The sequence below is a fragment of the Limanda limanda genome, chromosome 19 (assembly GCF_963576545.1).
Source record: "Limanda limanda chromosome 19, fLimLim1.1, whole genome shotgun sequence".
In the NCBI taxonomy this organism is placed as follows: Eukaryota; Metazoa; Chordata; class Actinopteri; order Pleuronectiformes; family Pleuronectidae; genus Limanda; species Limanda limanda.
Genome location: NC_083654.1, coordinates 16,600,827 through 16,622,151, shown reverse-complemented (window position 1 = coordinate 16,622,151; position 21,325 = coordinate 16,600,827). Strand labels below are relative to the sequence as shown.

At 43.2% G+C, this 21,325-nt stretch overlaps 1 protein-coding gene across 1 annotated transcript in view; it reads right to left on the bottom strand.

The window, feature by feature from the left end:
• Positions 1-1,535: 1,535 nt before the first annotated feature.
• samd12 (sterile alpha motif domain containing 12) overlaps positions 1,536-21,325 on the bottom strand; it is a 35,793-nt gene continuing 16,003 nt past the window's right edge. Inside the window, exons 3-4 of the mRNA XM_061093374.1 lie at positions 14,193-14,322; positions 1,536-1,723 (exon numbers count right to left, since the gene is read on the bottom strand). Of these exons, the coding sequence (XP_060949357.1) occupies positions 1,536-1,723; positions 14,193-14,322 (318 nt within the window). The remainder of the gene's footprint in view (positions 1,724-14,192; positions 14,323-21,325) is intronic.

Sequence of the window (21,325 nt, the reverse complement as noted above, 5' to 3'; positions counted from 1 at the left end):
CCTTTTTTCTGTTTCTCACCATTCCCATCACACGCTTTACTTCGAGAGATACTGTAGCTGGTAGATACAGGAAATTAAAAAACGTATATGATAATGCATGGAACTATCAATATTAAATTCCATTTTTTATATTTCTATAAAACTCTAACTCCTCTTAGCAAATGTTATTCCTTCCGGTATTGAATCTGATTTAATACATGCGAACAATGTGCTTTTAATTCCCGAATAATATAATAAAGAGAAGTTGTTTCTTCTCATCTATTCAACATCTTTTATCCATTTACACATTCCCTCCATCAACCCTATTTCAGTCTTTTCTGTCCCTCTGTCCGTCCTCCCCGAGGACGCAGACGGGCTCCAGTAATAGGCTGCGTCCTGCTGAGGCCAGTGGCCTGTCGCCGCTGATAGTGGTGGGCTGTCGCTTCCCATTTCATCAATATGGAGGAGAGGGAGAGGTAGAGGAAGAGGGAGAGGTAGAGGAAGAGGGCGAGGAGAGGGAGAGGGAGAGGAAAGGAGGTTGAGAGTCGCCCTTAGCAAAGTGTTATCACTAAGCTAAACTTTCTCCTTTACACTCCCCATTTTCCCCTTGCTCGAGACCAGTGGTGTGGATAGAAGCTGCTTTATTACACCCCAATGGTTTTCCAAAAATTTCAAGGGGAGACAAAGATTCCTAATATTTGTATGTGTGTGGGCAGACCAGTGCTGGTGCTGGTGGTGGTGGTGGTGGTGCTGGTGACGCAGAGAGCTGATGGTGGCGCTGATGGAGGAGGGCGGCTGCTAGAATTGCAGAGGAAGAGACGAGGGAAGCTGAGAATCACGGGGTGAGGAGGAAGCCGGGCGAGGATGGAAGATAACAGCGCTCGGGTATTGTTATCAAACAAGATGACGCCTCGTGCGAAGTGAGAAGTGTGTTGTGCAGAAAGTGAAGAAAAGATGGTAAAGTGAGAAACTGCAGGGGGGCAGAGATCATAGGAAAAGCAAAGAAAGGAGAGGTGACGGTAATAAAACATATAAAAATGCTTTTCTGGGTGTGAAAGCAATTTATATATAGAAAGCTGAAGCATATAACATGGTCAAAATAAATAGGGGCAATAATTCTGATAAAAAATTCACATACTGTACGTTCAGGTTTCTGTACTTTGGGTTTTTATTTTCTTTCCTGAAATAAGCACATTTCTATGTCTCTGTTTGACAGTTAGAAATAAATGAGGCCCCAAATATTGAGAAGTCGTAATATTAACGTTATATCACTTTAAACTAAACGATATCCAAAAAGACAATTTTGTACATGACTCTGGTTGCATAATCTTCTTTGAGTCATCACTTCCTGCGGGCTTCGAAACACGCAGTGATTGCCATGGCTACAGATGGCGTGTGCATAAATTCTGCAGAGTAAATGATTTGAATATGTATCAGGATGTGAGATGTCAGTCTCCTTGTGAATAATCTTTACCCAGGAGGGATGCAGATACAGCTTGTGCTCGGGAAAAAAAAAAAACCTGAAGTGTTGCGCCGTGGTGCGAGCGGATTATATGTTAGATGTGTGAAATGTGTCGGCGAGTTTCCAGGCTGAAGAATCTACCTTGTGTGAGGAGTTGAAGGGTCCTGACTTCCTCCCGGACCCGCAGCTGCAGGACCTGCTGCAGGATGTGCTGCCTCTGGGCTTCCTGCATGATGCCCATTCGTTCCAGCTTTCTGTCCGTCAATCTCATCAGAGCCCGCCCTAAGGAGGAGGAAAAATAAAAACACAGGGATGAGGCCACATGGATGAGCAGCATACCCGAGACTCATATTCTAACCGATAACAAGCATGTGCAGCGTAAAATATCTCATAGATCTGAACCCGAATATCATTTCAAATATTTTGTTCAATCTCGTAGGGTCTCGAATGCATAAAACAAATATGTTAACTCAGTATCAGTAATAATCCACGTCCATACTAACAAACCTGAAAATGTGTGTGGCTGTAAACAAGAAACAGATTGTTGTATTTGAAGCTGCTTTTTAAGTTACAGAAATCTACTGTGAACGAGAAGCGATGGTGACGAGAAGTAAGAGCAGGGATTTCTTCTAGAAAGCCTCATGTTTCCATCACTGATCGTATTTATTCCAAAATGCAGACAAAGGCCAGATGTTAGTGGAAAAGCAGCTATGGCAACAGGAAGTGAATGTGAGTGATTGTCTCATTGTTTTCAATCTAAACAGGGTGGACACTGTCTCCAAACTTCTCAGTTTTTAGGCGCTCGCTAACTCCAAAGTAGCGCGGCTGCCTGGGCGTGAGCGTAGCAGCAGAGATGCATTTTAAAATCCAGAATGTCGCAGTGTGGATGTAGCCTGAAGGTTAGGGGACAGAAGGAGACAGAAGGCAGTGGGGATTCTGTCTGCACTGCTGGAGACACTCTAAAAGATAAAGCATTTATGTCAGCGGAGGAGCAGATTGAGGAAACGCACACAAACAAAATGTGGTCACAAGATTGCAGCTGCATAAATCATCAAGAGGGGAAATTCTGCAGCTCTTCAAGGCTGCAACATTGTTTGTGACAGAAAATCAAAGTTTTATGAGTCCTCCCGCGTCACGTGGCCTCCGATGTGTCGGATATTTCTATTAAGCTCAGCGAAACGCATTGTTCTGAAACGCAGCACGTTTCACATGAATATCGTCGCAGCGGATCCCTCCAGCAAATTCCCTCACAGCTCATTCCTTAATTGCAAATCCTTGTATAAAAATCCATAATTTAATCATTCAATCAGTTTCTATGAGGAGGATTTGGGCTGCTGATAAAACGCGAGTGGAGTGTGGTGTAATTATTAACGCTCGTTACGAGTGCCTTTTATATCGTGGGATGGAAAGCAGATAGGATGATTATTCGGGGTAATTACTCGGCATTAGGTTGGACCCCGACAGCTCCCTTTGCTCTTTTGCCCCCGATGGCAGAAGCCGTCTCTGATTGGCTGATCAGTCCAGTGTGTTTACGGTCAGATCGTTGAAAGAAACAAATATGACCTCGTTTGACGAGAGTGAAATTGAATTCCCGAGCATTACACGGGTGTTTCTTGATCTTCTTCAATGAGGATTTTTCACAACAACAACAACAGAGAGACAGAAAGACTTGATCATTTCACGTCTCTTGACTTGTACGGACGATCTGTCTGAGCTCATTAGGACGTGCTGAGACCCACAATACCGCTTTACCACCGCGGCACAAAAGATCAGTGGGAAAAGCCAAGTACCATTAAGGTTTAGTGGTTTAACGTTGAATGTGTTCGAGCTGTTTTCTCCCGTCTTAACGAAAGAAGCCGCGGCCAGATGGGGCTAAAACGCCAAAACGTGGCGAGGAGGCTTGGAAGCAAAATGGCGCTCAGAGTACCCATTACTGTTCATAAACACTGGGGAGCTAAGTGGACTCATAAAAGCGCAGAAGTGAGGGGAGCATATTAAAACGGGAAGATGGAGAGACAAAGATTAGCGAGGTGGAAAGAGAAAGTGGACTAATGAATCAAAGGCGGGGCAGAGGGCGGAGAGTCGGGCAGAAGAGGGAGACGTACAAATTGACAGAAGAAAAAAAACGACGTGCACATAAAGTATGCGGTTATGAGTCTATTAATATTGAAGTAACCGTCACGTGGCACCAAAGATAGATCGGCATGGAAACAGAGGGTCGCTGTGTCTGTCTTCAATAATGGGACAAACAACATGGCTCCAGAACCAGGAGACAAACAGACGGATCACACACCATTAACGCTCATGTTTATATGAAACACACTAAAAAACGTTAGGGGTTATTTAGGAAAATATTCACATGTTTGAATAATAATTGGAATTTTTGTCCTTGAAATATTTTTATTTAATTTCAGAATGTGCTAAAGTCTCTTTGGTTCTAGAGATTTAACCTTTAAATTACAGTTAACAGCAATAACATTCAAATCATATTAAAATTTGGTTTATGGCCTCAATGTATATAAATGGATTTGTGTAAAAGTGAATTTACTGGACTGATTCCAAAGCTTTTTGTAAATACCTTTCATTTCCACATCCTCATTTATAAACACAAAGCCCAGGTTGAAGAATTGTTTCACTGCTGAATAACATAACGTGTCCTTTTCTCTTTACACCTTTGAAACATGTCATCAGTTCAGCGTGTTGTGTTGTTACAGCTCGTGAACTTTGTGACTTCTCAGGTGAATTTACTCTTTCCGACATGATTCAAATCACGGACTCATGTTTTATTTGCTGATGTCTTAACTCAACCGCCTGTTTGCATAAAGCTGGAAGTAAACAACACTAAGAGCAGGAGCTGTTGATGACTCAGCAGGTTTCTGCAACAACATGCTGATGATGAATATTGCAACGTGGCGGTGGTTGTGGTGGTGGGGGGGGGGGGGGGCAGGGGGGTGTCTTAAATAAGTAAATATAATAAACAAAAAGTATCTGGGCTTGTTGAAATGGGAAAAAACACAATCTGGCAACATCTATAACATGAATAGGAATGTTCAAGTGGCCTGATAGCATGTCTCTTTCCCGAAGAAGTGTGGACACTGAAAACTGAGATTTCAAATGGATTCTAAAAATCCATTTGAATCTATAATAAAAGTATCTTTAGAGGTCAGAGGTCTTCAACAGGGGGTCCGCAACCCCTAGGGGGTCCGCGGAGGTACTGCAGTTGGGTCGCAAAATCTTTGGTTGATTAGACAATTTTTTTAATATATATATTTTTTTTTCACGAATTTAAATGTCTTTCAATACACATTAACATGCATCCAACATATTGTGAGGCTGATTTGACCCTCTGCCTGACAACCTCCATCCGTCCAAGATGAGATAAGTTGTGTGCTACCCATCAGGGTCCGACATCTCACTAATGTGGGAGTATGTGTGCCATTCACAGATGGCTTGAGGATTCACTATCTCTTCTACATGTATGTTTAAAATAAAATCATGAATCTGTGAATTACTTTAATAGCTCAGTGTTGTATGCAAAATGTATGTTTATAAATGGCAGTGGCATGGCCACCCTTTACCTCGAACATGTTTAAATTAAAAACATGAATATATGAACCCATGTAATATTTGAATAGCTTAGTATTGAATGCACAATAACAGGGTAGTTATTTTTATACATGGCACTAGGCCCAGTTTAATATAAAACACAATTTTATACAATATATATAGTAGGGGGTCCCTGCTCCATCTCTCCACCTGTTTGGGGGTCCTTGGCCTGAAAAACGTTGAAGACCCCTGGTATAAAGTGTTCGATGACTCAGAAACCCCAGGGTCCCTGAGACCTTCCAGTTTCATTTCAGAACCGATCATAGAAAGACTTTAACATTGTTTGATTCACTAAAGTTTCTATTGACATTCAGATAAATCCGTCCTGTCGTCTTCTAACAAACTTGTAAGCGTCTAAACGTGGGCAGGTGGAGATCTCGCGGTTGCCTGGAACACGAGGAGCTCGGTGACTCGGAGTAAACTGCCAGTTCTCGGCGGCGGCGGCGGCTGCCAACGCTCGGCTCCTTCCGCCCGGCGAGGCAGCATCAGCAGCGAGGAGCGGATTCTGTACGGAGGCCAAGCGCTCACTGTCTTCGCCCTGCGGTTCTGAGTGACTGGCGTCAACAGACAATCTCAGCTGGGAATTTTTCAAACCACAATTAATCCAGTGAGCAGTGTAGCGTGGCCGCGAGGAGAGGAGGAGGAGGAAGAGGAGGAAGACAGAGGATGGAAATTGGTCAAGAGGAAATAAATGTGAGGGTGAGATTCTTTCTGAAGAGCTGAACGTCAGGACAGTGAGAAGAAAGTGTCCATTTGCAAAAAATGAAGCCAGAGACTTGAGTGTGTCAAGAGTGTGTGTCTTGAGTGAATAAATGTGATGAACTGGAAAAATAAAAATCTAGAAATTAGTACATAAAGCATTAAGTACTCAAAAGGCACTTCTGGCAAGAATGAGTGTTATAATATGGGAAATATATTTAAGTGTGTATTTACAGACGTCAGTATTCATGATTGAAAATCAACAATTACTATATATTATATCACCTCAATATTAACAGCTATGTACCACTTCAGATTGTCCAAAACATTTCCTTGTTCTTTCATTCTCACATTCATACAGACGACATTGGTCTTCAAATATATAGCAGGCTATCTACATTTAATTGTAAAATACAATATTATAAAGTTTGAGGGGAAAGCAGCATTGAAGTCAGCAAGCGTTCTATTTTATTCCCTTAAGAGATGTAGGTCTCACAGTCAACAGTCTAGACGATGCCAGGCTGGTGTTGCCGCCTGGTTAATTCTCCTCAGCTGCGGTGCTGTGGCCTCGTTTGGCAGATCAACGCAAAATGGCAAAAAGAAAACCTTTAACTATTGATCCAAAACATACACATGATACTCTGTGCCATTGCTCTCTCCAGCACTGTAGGGGGCGCCGCAGCCAAATCTACAGAGACCAATTCAGGAAAAGGAGAAACTGTGAGCATTTCCTGTGTTTCCCAAAGATAAAACATGTTTATGAAGACGGACGATGTGACAACTCTCAAAAGTGTCTCATTGTTTGTTCAAGTGTTTTGTTTTTTCTTCTCATCATCTGGTGACTTTTGCTTCTTTGCAAGAATTTCCTCCAGGAATATTAAAGTTCTATCTTATCTGAACTTATCTTTTATTACTTTGTTGATGCTGTAAAAACAGGATGAAATATCAAGATTGACAGCTTAGACGAACTCGCAATACGTCGTCTGTGTGCATCGAGCTCCACCCCCCACCCCCCCGATCGTCCTTTGTACAGAATCTGGTTTCAAATGGCGTCAACAGCTAGAAATATATCTCACCGCCATTTCTCTACAGCTGGAAGTGGAGATGTGTCGTCCATGTGTAAAATCAATGCTGCAGACTGCAGTGTTTCATATTTTGAGAGGCTTGTGCTGAGCTTGTGTTGCTGAGCATCGACTCCGATCAGGATCTGTGGCGAACGGAGGGTCACATGGTCACTTCCAGTATTCAAACCCCCGGCTCTACTCTCATATGTATGGATGCTTTTCTCAGATATGCTGATTTTTCTGTGTATTTGGTGTTTTCTACACACATCAAATCAACACTACATGTCTGTTTATAACCTGTAAATTTTCACTCCTTCCCTGCTTCCCTGCTTCCCTCTCCCTCCTATCTCACTCCTCCACTCTCACTTGCCCATTCAGAGAGCTGGACCACCATACTTATCAGCCCTCCTGGAATGAGGTAAATAATTTCTTCCCCCTCTTCCTGCACGAGAGACGAGCTGCTCCTGCTTCCACTGCACTCGCAATATTTCTCCTGTTACCTGCAGCTTGTACCGAATGTGTTTTTTACACACAAACCAAAATATGAGAACACGTGTTATACACACGTACATTTACGTAAACACACTGTGACGTGCACACAAACACATCGTCCCTGGGAAGTAGATTAATGAGCGGTGGTGTTGGGCTGAGGACGATTAATCTGCAGCAATAGCCTGGCACAGTCAACCACGGCTTTGATGAATGGGAGCTTAAACTGCAACTGTACGCACAACACACACACACACACACACACACACACACACACACACACACACACACACACCAATCTGACATAATGGTACACAGACACAGATCCTGCAGGAATTTGCTTCATTGTGCAGGTGGTGCTGGAATGCTATGCTACTTATGTCTGCGTGGGGCAGAGAGGCATCAGAGAATTAACCCTCCTCTGCCTCCGACTTCACAAAAGCTATTTTCCGGCCCTGACGTGTTTTTGGCAGCAGGTTTATTCTGGTGCACGAATGCATTTCTCTTTCTCTTTCAGGTAAATTCTCGATACCTCTGCCTCTGGGGATGAATGTCACCGAGCTGCGTCTGGCAAACTGAAGTCCAAACCTGCATCACACTCTGTCAAACACGGGATAACAAGGAATGCGAGTGCAGACGGCTGGATTTAGTCAGTGTGCTTCTGGCTGCCATGTGCAATAGGACCCCTCGCCCCCCCCTTTCGAGAAAGAAAAGCAAGATAACAGCGTTGGATGCAGTTTGCTGGCGATGACAAAACACAGCTACACAACAGCACAGGGCCGATCCTTCACGGGTCTGCTCTGTGATGCTGCACAGCTTGAAGTCCTTCAAGTAAATGGCGGCTGATTGTCCCGGTCACAGAGTTGCTTGTAGCCCCGGAGGCTAAAAAGGCTACTGCCGCTACCACCTGTGATCCAATGCTAATGCTGTTCCTTACTACAGGAGGAGGCAGGTTATGATCCCAGAGAGAGGCCGGGGTTCAGTGTAAGTAACGAAGCTGCTCGTGGAGAGACACAAGCGCACACACACAGACACACACAGACACACACCCACACAGATAATAAGCCGCCTCGACTCTCGACTCGTGGCAGCAGCGGCAGCCTCATGCTGATTTCAACACTGCTGATCTATTTCCGTGTGCCGATCATTATACCGCACCTCTGTTGGTTAGCCGCAGCCGGCGACCTGTAGACGGATCACTGGCACTGGGAACACAGAGACGTTTACTGTGGAGCTAACTAGCTGCTCTGAGTTTAACGACCACAGATTTCCATGGTTACCGTACGAGGTCGACTGACTGCGAACTAAAGAAAGTTATTATCTTGTCATGTGGAAGAAATCACAAGGATTTAGTGAACAGAGTTGATTTGACAAAAACATTTGGATAAGTCAAGTTGTGATTGAAACAAACCTTAATTTTATCATGTAACATAACCGTCATGGTATTAAAACATATTTTTGCATCTTTTAACAGAATCATGATGTTTAATTTGTAAATTATGGTCATTTAGAGTCAAATAGATGATTAAGCTGAATATGCATTGGGGCATGGATGTGACTGACAGCTAGTACCGTCCAATGGGTGCAGGTCGCAGGTGTAAGTGGGCGTGCACTGTCCTCGAGATCCAGTCAGGCTCCACCCCTTGCTACACCAAATATGGCTACTAAACTGGAGGCTTCAAAACTGCAGCTCACAGTTGATGGAACTTGGCTGCAGCTTTCTACCTCGCTAGCGCCCCCTACACAACCCGGGAAGTTGTGCTATGGGAAGTTTATAGCACGCAGGATTTGTTGGTTGCTGCTTGTAAACACAACGATCAACATTGGCCCCTCCTCCTCCTCCACTGAATGAGGAGAGAGAAAGCTAGAGAGGGAATTAAGAGAATTTCATAGATGTTAGAAAAATGTTAATTTCTGCAGCCCACAAACATCCTGAGAAGAAAGACAGAACACAACCCCGGGCAGAGGGCCGGTCTCTGCAGATAAAGACTCCTCTGGTGGGCCGGACAGTGATGATTGAGGGGGATTACTTCTGCATTACTTGAGCATGAGATTGTTTTCTAGGAAAATCCTGCATAAAACCGCTGATTGACAGGATTTTCATTTTATTCTTAGTGGATTATATTGCTCTTCATACTGTGTCTTTAAATGATGAACTGCTTTTATTTACCACATGTAGAACACTCCTGCGTTGAGACGATATAAGAATAAAGATGCCTCGCTGTGCTGCCACCCCCCCCTCCCCTACCCCCCCGAGGCTTTGCCAGGAGACATAGCTTAAGTCATATTTCACATACATGATATTGATTTCAAACATATTGCCAAGCTCCTGTAATAAATCATAAATCTGAGCCTTTGCATGGGTTTAACAAACAATGCTGCTCCGGCTCTGAATGTCGTTTGTAAAGATTAAAGTCGTGCAGAAGGAAACAGAAGCAGCAGCAGAGTTAAAACTGCAAAAAAAAATAATATGCACACAAGACTACGGGTTTCACCGAGGTTCAGCCTGGTCAGAGCTTTTACCTTCTCATCCTACTGGTGAATCAAAGAGATTGTCTTCAAATAAATGTCCTTTCTATAATCACTACAACAGCCTGGCTGAGGATATGATTTCTATTTGTCGTCACTTTTTACCTTCGCCAAGCCGCAGCAACATTTCCCAGTTAAGTACATTGATCCATTAATCTTTTTATCCCATTCATTTTGCTTGGAACTTGTTTTAATTTGCTGCTTTCACATCTTGTATTTGTTTCCTTTTAATTTTGTCTCTTGTTGTTGTTTTTTTAATGTCCCTGAACAGCACCTTGAATCCACCTCCAATAAAACGGCCGGGGATCAAACCACCGACCTTCTGGTAAGTGTACGACCCGCTCAACCTCCTTCAGCCCCCCCCTCCCACTATGACTGTTTACTTTCTAAAGAGTCACAACCACATTGTGCAACCGCTCCACTCTGTGTCTCTCAGTCTCTCTGAAGATCAACTTCCAAACTCTGCACACGGGAAAAAACAAGGAAGTCATTTTTTTAAACAGCTAATCGGAGGAACAGTGGTTAATTTTATATCACACATTGCTATGTAATCACCTTGCCAATGGCATCATTAAGCACGATTCACTCTGTCTGCGGATGAAATTGTCCCCCCCACCCCCCCCCCACGAAAACAGCTCATCACCATCGAGCGGCTCAGATTTCTCTTTTGGAAAATTAACTCAAAACAATGGGCGCCAGTGGAGCCGTTTAGTGGCCCGAGAGTTGATTCCAGGCCATGTTAGTCCCTTTGTCTCGTTTATCCGACGCCTCTTCCTCCATTACACAGCAGCGATTTTATGACAGCAGTCTGGTGCCTGCAGAATTCATTGCCTCATCACTCAGGAACTGTTTAGGCCTTGTTTGTCTTCATCCTGGTCTGGTTTTTGAATAACAGCCACTGTCACCTTTCACCCCTTTTCTGCATATACATATACCGAATATACATGTTGTCCCCAGCGTGTTTTAAAGAGGAGAGATGATGGATCCAGAGACAGAGGGAGTACAACACAGACCTTTAGAAGAAGTGAATTGATACAGTGGGAGCTTCTGGAGACTCTTCATTAAACTGCGAATATTACAGGCTATTAATTATTCAGGATTAAGGCTTATGACACCATACATCAGTGGATATTATGAGGCTGGTTATTCTTTCTTCCGAGTTCTCCTGAGAGAGAGAAAACAGTTTCACCGATGGACGGAGGGAGAAACATTTCAGTCCCAATTCTGCCGTTACACACACATCTACTTTCACACAGGTACATAAATACCTGCCTATAGAGAAGCACTCGATTTAAACCTTATTGTTATATTAGAACTCCTTATTTATTTGGTCTTTCCTGCTTCTACAGATAATCTACATCTGTTCATGTAGCTGTAGAAGCAGGAAACACTGAATTCACGCTTCAGTGCCGTGTTTTTATCTATTTATTAAACCTATTTGTTAATTATGCAGCCAGGGGCGAAGCCGGAGGGTGGCCAGAGGTGGCACAGGCCCCCAACTGGAGAAATTTACTTGTTGTGAAGTCAATCAAACGACCAACAATGATCCCTAAAGCGACGCAGAGAACCACAAAGAAACACAACAACAAACAACTTCAAAGCAACACAAAATAACGACAATTAAATGCAAAAACATTAAGTTGTTTGTAGTTAATCTGTGTCTGGGTTTATGTTTACAGATATGAAAACGTTTCTTTTACAGAATAAAGACACAGAAAGGGTTTGTATTTATGTTTATATTTTCCTGAAGAAAAATGTAAAAGTCCATATGTTTTGTTGTTTTTGTGTTTACCCTTTACTTATAGTTTTTTTGTATTTCTATTTATGAATGTGTTCATCAGCCCTATTGTCTTATATTTGCTCCATGTGTGTGAGATCACTGTAGTTCTGAAAAGTAGTGATCTATTCATAATGTTTCATTTAAAGATGTTAATAGAAATACGTCAGCGTCCCCCCCCCCCACAAGTTCTCTGCAGGCAAACTCTACAGCTGCATCTAATTCTTCCTTTGTGAGTTTTCAGAGACTCTGGATTTCAACAATGTGATGTAATGATCTTATCTGACAGAAAATATATAACTTAATCATGACTCACACTTTTTTTCCTCTTACCTCCCTCCTGCTTTTCACGACCTCTGTCGTCGCACCTTTTGTGCCGATGACATCTCCGAGTCAGAAAGTGTGTGTTTAAGCTGTTCTCTCACCAAAAGAGCTTTGTCCTGGTAATTACCACAGATTAGGGACTAATATCTAATTATGCCTTAATATGCTTTAATGCATTTTTAATGACATCCGAGTGTTAAAGTGAGATTTGGCGCGGCCTCTGTTGGGGGTGGGAGGTGAGGACCGAGAGGACGACCTGGTTTCTTGGCAGCAGAGGCCGCAGGGAGGATGGGAAACATTGATTTCTTTGGCCGAGGTTACAGGAGCCTTGCAGGGAGGCAGCTGCTGCATACTGAAGTCACTCAACGTTCAGACTTTACACTCGCCCTGAGACGCAGTAAAACGCTTTTTCCCCCCTCTCGCCACTGTTTTATGTCAGGGGAGGGGAGGACACGAATGTCTGTTTGAATTATGATCTGGAATAGAGAGTATTTGCTACTTTATGAAGGGATGACTACGTTGCCAAGACAAGTGAGATTGAGCAAATTGCCTTGTGAGCCAAATTGGTGCGGCTTGGCCTCTTTTAATTGGGTTCTGTTAATTACGCTGGATGTGAAGACAAACTGAATTACTTGCAGGTTTTTTTGCGCATGTCATTATCTCCTAATTGTGCCGGTAGGGCAGCATGTGCGAGTACAGTATGTACATCGAATATCTGAGTTAACTCCTTCCTCTCCTGCAGGACGCCATGAGAAAATCATTACAGCTCAATAACAAACACAGGTCATTAAGTTAATACATCATTAGGAAGGCAAAGTTTTAATGTTTTAATTACTGAAAGACTAATAAGAGAAAATATAATTTATTTACAGACTTTAAGTGTATGCATTAGGCTTGTCAACAACACTGAGGGATTTAATCTTAAAGTTAGATTAATTTTAGGTAATTAGATGTGAACCTCAGGAGAAATTCCACCTCAGGAACGTCTGGATGACTGCACCTGTCGTGATTTCTCTTTTATGAGATAAACTCTGCACAGATATAATAAGAGGAGGGTCGTTAGCGGTGTTTTAAAGACATAATGTTAAAAACAACTAAATCTGTTTTATGTTTTGTTTACTTGTGTAATTACATTATCCAGAAAGTTTCTAACAATGTTCAAACCCAGAGAAATCCAATTTTATTCAAGGTCGCCTTAAGTTGCGTCATATCCACTTTGCCCGCCGCTTTTTAGCCAATTAGCCACGTAGCTGTTTTTACCTTCCACTGTTCTTTATTCATTGCTCGCCCAGTAAAGCACAAACACACGGGGGAACCAAGCAATCCAAAGAGATTATGGAACAAGTCCTGTGATCCCGAACTGCTTAGTGACATCATCAAACACTTTCGTAAGTGTTTGGAGTGAGAAGCCCCTAGTGGCCATAGTAACAGATTGTTTACGTTATAATCGAATATACATTTAATCTAGATCATTCCCTCAAGTGATTTGTTTTTTATCAAAAACGCCAAAGAAACAACAACTTCCACTTCACCTCAAATGAGAAGAAAACTAAATGAAACTTTCCCTCTACTTGGTGAAGCCGAGGTTCACCAAACGTGCAATGAACTGTGGATCATCTCCCGGACCCCGATGCTGCAGATGAGAAATATGTGCGAGTTGAGCTGCAGAGATTCATATTTTCACCCCATTACACACACGATGTTAAATCTCCGAACCCGCCGCGCAAACGTATAACAGTCAAAATGCATCAAAGGGTAAAACGGGAGCGTGAGTCATTACGCCACTCGTCACGACCGCCAGGCGATTTCCCCCCCCAGCAGTCAGTCGGCGAGTCGAGGAGTCGAGGAGGTCGGCGACAGCGACAGATAAACATATTAATACGATCAGTCGTGCACTGAGAGACTGAGTGCACGCCAATTAATGGTCGTCTGTTGCTATGCTGAGAGCGGCGTTGAGGTGACCTTGAGGAGCCTCGTTAGGGGAGTGATTGACGTGGCGACTGGTGCAAGTGGAAAAGCCAACACTGGGGGGGGGGGGTGGACAGACGGGGAGGCCGGGTGGCAGGACCGCAGGCGGCCGTGGGAGCAGAGTGCACGATGAGATCGAGTTGGATGAAAGAGAGGATTTACTTTTTTACTGCAAACTTAATCTTAATAATATGGTTTTCAAAGTAGTGGGGATTTCTGGAAAGTACTGGACCTGATTAAGACACAGATACTCCGTAGACATAAACTCCGGTTGTTTCAAAAACCCAAAACGTACCTGTGATATCGTGTTGTGTGAAGGAGTCGCTGTAGATCTGGTACTGATTGGGACAATGCTTCTTCAGCCACTTGCACACGTCCTGTTGGGTCCACAGGGCCACGGGCTTGGACAGCTTCACGTACCCCGGCTGCAAAACAGACAAACATCAAAATTTAGAAACTGCTGCAGACACTAACTCATAAAATGTAGTTTAACATGTGTTTTTCACCGATTGGCCATAGTGAAGTCATGTGACACCTTTATGGGGCTTGGATTCCTCCATCAGGCTGATTTTGTTGTGTAATATTTACTCGCTGCTGAGTGACATTTACTCTCAAAGATCAATAAAGTTTTAATCTTGGTTGTGATGTTAATAACAAAAACACCAGGATAGTCAGTAAAGAGACAATTATACAATCTGAAGGGTTTTACTCCTGCATGCTGCTCCTGTAAAGATCAATCAATCCGTCAAAATGTAGTTAAAAGTTTAAATTTTAAACCCTGATCCATATTTTAATATTCAAGGTATGTTCTCAAAACTATTGATTAAAAGACAAAGAGTTTGAAAGGAAGGAAAAAAGCACAGAAGAGGAATTTGAACCGGACAAGACGGATGAGAAGATGTGAACAATATGTTTTTTCCTGTGAGCGATAGAAGAGGAGTTTTGGCCCAGTTTTTTAGAATTGTTTGGATGATGAGTTCTGGTTTAATCTTCACATTAAACCTCTTCCCAGCATTGAAGTATCATGGGAAGCTTTAAATATGAATAAGTCTGATGTTGTTTACATTTTGTTTTTCTCCCTAAATTACATTGTAAACATCCTTCAGGCCTGAGAAGTGCTGCAGCGAGGTCTTCCTGTTGCAGCGCTGGACTGTAATTGGCACATTTTCCTCAGAACCAACAGCAAGTGAAGTTGTTTTGCACTGATGTAAGTTCAAAATCAACAAAAAAGATAAAGTAGAAAACACGTATTTGCAAAGATGACATCTTTTTAAAACTTTAACGACTGCAAAAGATGCAAAAAGAGAAGAGAGAGAGAGTCCAGGGTAAAGATTTAATGGTTGTTGCAACACATTTTAACCTCATGCTGGCAGAAGATGACAAGTCAGGGGACAACTGAAGTAAACCCTGCCTCCTCCATGTTAGTTATAGGATTTGCACCAAACTAAAAGTCAAAATGCATGTTAAAATACACTAAATCTAGGTAACAGTTTGTTTTTTAGTTATTTGCTATTTAAAACAAGGTAAAATGTCATGATTGACAGCTGAGACTGACTCCTGATTGGTCGAACGCGCCGGCTACATCCTGTGACCGCTACCGTGCACACTCATATATGCAGGATATTTTGGCTTAATTTCTACATATACAGTCACTGAAAGATACTAATACAAACAGAGGCTGATCCAATAATTGCTCGGCCACTGTGGGGTCAGAAATAAATGGTTCTATCTTCTAATAGTATCTTACTGTACGCACATAAAGTACATAGACATGTGTACATATACACGTGTGTACTGCTCTGGAAACACTTCCACAGCAGGTGGTTTGGCAGCTGCCTGCTGAAGGGTCGCTCCTGAAACTGCTGGTAATGCTTTTGATTTTAATTGAGGGGCCGACTGAAATTAGAAACACACGAGAGAGAGAGAGAGAGAGAGAGAGAGAGAGAGATAGAGAGAGCGAGAGAGAGAGGGGTGATTAAAATTTCACATCCACTCCCCTCCACTCCAGCCTGCCCCCCCGCTGCAGCGTGGCGTGGCATAGCAATGGCCGCCCGGCTCCAGGTACTCGGCAGCGTTTCCTCTCCTCCGCCTCGTTGCTCCTCACCCCCATCGCACAACTCTCACACATATTCAATCTTCCTCTGTCCCTGGCAGATCCATCACATTTTCTTTCTCCCTCCTCCCCTCCCACATATTGTAACTTTCATCTCCGGCTCTCTCTCTACACATCTCACCTGTTTCTTATTATAAAGGTACTACACCTCACTCCCCTCCCTTCCCTGCGACTCCTTCCCACTCGCTCACCGTCCTGGTGAGGAAGAGAAATTGGGGGAGACGTAGATGCTTGTTTGGGCATATGGTCTGAAATCCCCTGCAGGTAGGCGGAGTGACAGACAGCCAGAGCAGGTCGGGGGGGGGGGGGAGGCCAGGCCACCGCTCTTAATGCGATTGCTTGGCAGCCTGTGCGGATAGATGCTGAGTCTGCAGGGAGCGGTGGCAGCCGTATCACAGGAAGAGACCGCATTAACCATTAAACACAGCTCCACTCAATGCTAATTAACCCCGACCAGGAGCCCGAGGCGACAAAAGAGAGAGCGAGGGCCAGGGTGTGGAAGGAGTGGAGGGACAGAGGGAGGAGAGGAGAGGAGGGAGGAGAGGAGGGATGAGAGGAGTGTCTGCTGCAGAGAGGTGAGCGTGAATGATGGCAGGACTGACAGATGAGGCAGAGGAAGGGAAAGAATAAATACTCCAAGAGTGGATGCAGCAGAGTTTGACACAGGAGACCCTCTAATTTTCCACGAAGCACATTTGTGAGTCAATGGACATCTGTGTTTTACATTCTGCGCCGAATTAGCCCTTTAGCTGTGTTCCTGGTTCCAATAGGTGAGCCGGTGGCTTCCTGCCTGGCTGCGGAGCCGGAGAGGATGGAGAGAGAAACAGAAGAGGGGAGGAAACAGGAGAACAATCCTTCTCAAAGAGCCGCGCTCCAGATATATACTCCGGGCCAATTAGAGATTTGAGTGACAGCGGCGGGGTGAGAGAAGAAGCCTCCTTTACTTCTAAGTGGAATACATCTGGGAGCAGGCGCACACACACACACACACACACACACACACACACACACACACACACACACACACACACACACACACACACACACACACACACACACACACACAAACACATGCACACACAACCACACGTGCAGCACAGGCGCTTAAACACCTACACTGTATGAATACAATGTATGCACACACACACACACACACACACACACACACACACACACACACACACACACACACACACAAAGACAAATCATTTTCCACATGAGCCAACATGTGTTCGGCGTTGTCCTTGGTTTTAATTGATATCTGAAAGCCCAGTACAGCTCGCGGTGTTCTCCACGTTACCTTGGCAACGGAGCAAGGACAACCTCAAAAATTAAAGACAAAAGAAGGAAGCCTTCGGGGGGGTGGTGGTGGGGGTGGGAGTATGAAATAAACATCCAGCACATTAACGACCACGGTGGAAAACCATTACATACATAATGAAGCATGTAATCGTACTGATACTCAGAAGCGTTTAAAGATCCGATATGAATGTTCTCAGCTGAATTAATCAAGATTAAGCAATAACGCCGATGCTGGAAATACAGGAGAAGAGAGGAGCTGGGAGTGAAGAGCACTGGGAAGAGTCAGAGAGACAAACACCATGTGTCAGAGTGTGTGAACTTGGCAGGCGGAACCGTGTGCAGCAGCAGTCGTTTCTAAGGAGAAGTACAACCCCACCCAACCCCCCCCCTCCGCCGGGTCGTGGTTTTACATTTTGGCATCGGAGATCGTCGAGCTGATTGTCGGGTCAAACGGCTTTTTACACTCAATTAAAAATGTTAAGTACAGCAGCAGATTTAAAGACATTGTTTTGTCAACGTATTTAGATTTTCACCGGCTACAGAGACTCCTTTAGTGTTTCAGAGTTTTGTGAATAACCAAAATGTTTAACCTAAACCTCGGACATTTCCCAGGACACAAGAAGTGGGTAGAGTTCATTGAGTGGGCAAATGCAAAGCAAGAAACTAAAACTGCAACGAGCTGTAGCTTTAGTGCAGATCACATTACAGCCGCGGAGCCGCCTTCATTACGAGCAATGATGATTCTCAAACGAAGCTGTGATCAAAAACAACAAAATCCGATTTTCTTTTCCTCAGCTTGAGAAAAACAACAAGTTGAGACGTCGCGCTGCCGAGTGCATGAGAAAACATCGGGAGTAAACTCTGAGTTAACAATGTTATATCAAAGAGACTAAAGGTGTGATGTATATTTTATGAGACAATCGAGTTAGTGAAGTGGAATTTTTTGAATTTTAGCTTTTTTCAGATTTTTAGAACAAGTGTAAAATGCTGCTTTCTTGTGTGCACGTCCGGGTATTAAGACAAAAAAAGTCCTTTTGACTGTTTGCATTTTAAAAGCTAGAAACAGTCGAGCGCTGAGGATCACCGAGGCCAAATTAACACAAATTGCTGCAAACTAACAGACACACAAACAGACAATAACACAACCTCAAGGGCAGAGGTGAGAAAGATTGGTGAGCCAGACACGTCTCGTTTTTCCTCCCTCTCTCTCCATGTTGGTTTTTATTCTTTTAACAACAAACACAGGTGAATCCCGACGTGAAACACGTAATGTTTTAACAGTCAGTCAATCAAAAAGGAAAACCGCTGAAAACAACAAACACCCGTCAGTCAATACGATGCAATATGGTTTCCTCTGCAGGTGGGTTCAAACACGAGGTGCATCTTAAAACACGTCTATGCAAATACAAGGAAACTAAAAAAAAAAACTAAATCCAATCTCCCGTCTCATCTTTTCAGAGTCAGTGCACAACAGAAGCAGAGGAACTGCCCTTCCTGTTCCGACTGTGTGCTGTTTGTCCTCAGTCTCGGATGCAGTACACTGTCGCCATGGTTACAGTGATAAACACGGAGTCAAGTTGGTGGAGGAGAGAACAAACAACACATTGTGATAAAGAAGGTATAAGTAGTGACAAGCAGATGCAGGGAAGCCTTTATGGTTTTGTCCATTTTTGTACAGTATTTTCAACAATTAGAAATCTTTGAATCACCAACTTTCACTTGGGAGCAAAACTCAAAAGTCTTTAGAAGTAGAAATAAAAAAAATCCCACAGCCCCTCTTGTGTTTCAAATCAGTGAGGGTGGGCTTAAACCTCTCAGTCATGCATTTATAAAAAGGAGCATCACAAACTGAAGCCTTTCAAAAAATCATACAGTTTAACCAACAGCTCTATAAAAAACATTTTAACAAGAATGCATTAGTTTTAGGAAGCTGTACCTTATAAACTGAGTGTATACTGCTTATGAATACTAAACATGGGGAGCTAAAGTAAAAGGAAATCGTGTTGCAGAGAAATTCAATCTAGACTCTCGTTACCTTTCCCCCACAATTTATTCTATAAATATTAAAGAGCAGCAGAGGAACGCTAATATCCTGGAGCTGCTTACATCACACCATTCCCTGTCACACAGCGCCCTCTAGTGTCCCGAGCTCACACTGCTGCCTCTGAGCGTCGAGAGGAGGAAGAGGGCCTCTGCCGCCATTAGTGTCATGTTGACTGAGTGAATGTCTGTTTGAGACACGGAGCCCAGTGTCGTCCGTCCCTGTCTCCACCGCTCGGCTAATTAACAGCTCTGACGTGGCCTCTCTCGCCCCCGTCTCACTCGGCCTCGCTCTATTTCTCTTGGCCGGAGCCAAGAGAATGATGAAAATCCCCCTGTATTAATTAATCTGTTACATACTGGAACAGGAGGGATGAAAACGAGATAGGTCCGTGTGTGTGTGTGTGTGTGTGTGAGTGTGTGTGTGTGTGTGTGTGTGTGTGTGGACGGCTGACAGAGATCAGCACACCATACCGGTTGAATTAATAAGCCTTTCATAAAGAGCCCTCTGTTTGAAATGGGATTTAAAGGCGGCGCCCAACGTTCCTCGGGCACACATCAAAGTAAAGTACACGAGACCTCTCCTCGGGGGGTCTTGACCTTGGGATTCGAAGGGGTCCATAAAGCACCAAAACAAAAATATATTCACCTTGGGGTTGATATTGATTATGGCGGAGACGAGCTGATTCGTTATGGATGTTGCGGGCTGTCTCTTTATGCCTCATGTTTAATAAATGGCTGAACCGTGGCGTTGATTGCAAAATCCATCCGAGCGCAGGAGTCAGCTTTAATCCAAGATTTGAAAATGAACACTAACTGCTGATGTGATGAGCTGAAGTGCCCTGAAGTGTGGTGGGCGCCGCGGCCCCTGGGTTTATTACAGCTCTCGCATTTATTAGGAGCTAATTTAGGGATCATTAAAAATTACGCTCAACATGAAAATCAAATCTTTGTCGTAGTCAGCGATCCTGATGCAACTCTGTTCCCACCAGGGAGGGGAGATCAATGCTTTAAGCTCTTTGGACGGCAACCAGGGTTTCATAGTGGAAATATAAAGTTCCAAAAAGGTGGCATGAAATGTGCTGAACCATCATTAACGAGTTAACTTCACACTTGATGGGGAAACTTTTAAATTTGAAATTTTTTGACAATTGTAATATTCTTTTCTACCGTTTTGTAGAAAAATATAATCATGATATGATTCTAATTCACTTTATTTGCGAAGCACATTCTCAACAAACATGATTAAGTTACAGAAACGGACTGATCTTAGGACAGTGTTATAAATAATGTGTAAATAATAAAATGTTTTATGAAATATAATGTTTGGATGCTAAAGCAGTAACAGCTGTAAAATTCACTCTATCAGCTGATCTACAATGGCGCCCAGGCTCATGGGGTTAGATCGTTAGTAAAATCTTTACCTGGTTTTGTAAAATGTTATCAATAAAATCTTAAAATCAATATAACAACAGACAGGAAGCCAATGCAGTGAGGCCAGAATTAATGTTATGTGGTCACTATTTTGAACCAGTAATAATTCTATAGCATTTAAGACCAAATGAAGGTGGGGCAGGAGAGTAAAACCAATATAAAGAATTATTATAATTTACAAAAATCTACATGTGTAATAAATATGTCATGTCCAACCCTGTGTACATAATTCTTTGGAATTAACTTAATTGGAATAAACAGGACTGGACAACATGAGAGAATCAATAAGCTGAACAATCAATAAAACAAGCCGTCAGCATCACAATGATACTTTAAATCATGTTTATGATGATCTGACCTGAGAGCAGCGTAAAGATGGAGAACATTAATGGATCCTGGCTCATATTTCTCATAGTAAAGTCCTGCAGTGGCCCCAAGTATCAGCCCTCATTAGATCTGTGTATCTTTAGATATTTTAGTTTTACAGACACTTGTTTATCTCAAAATAAAAGGAGTGAAATATAATTTAGTAATGTCAA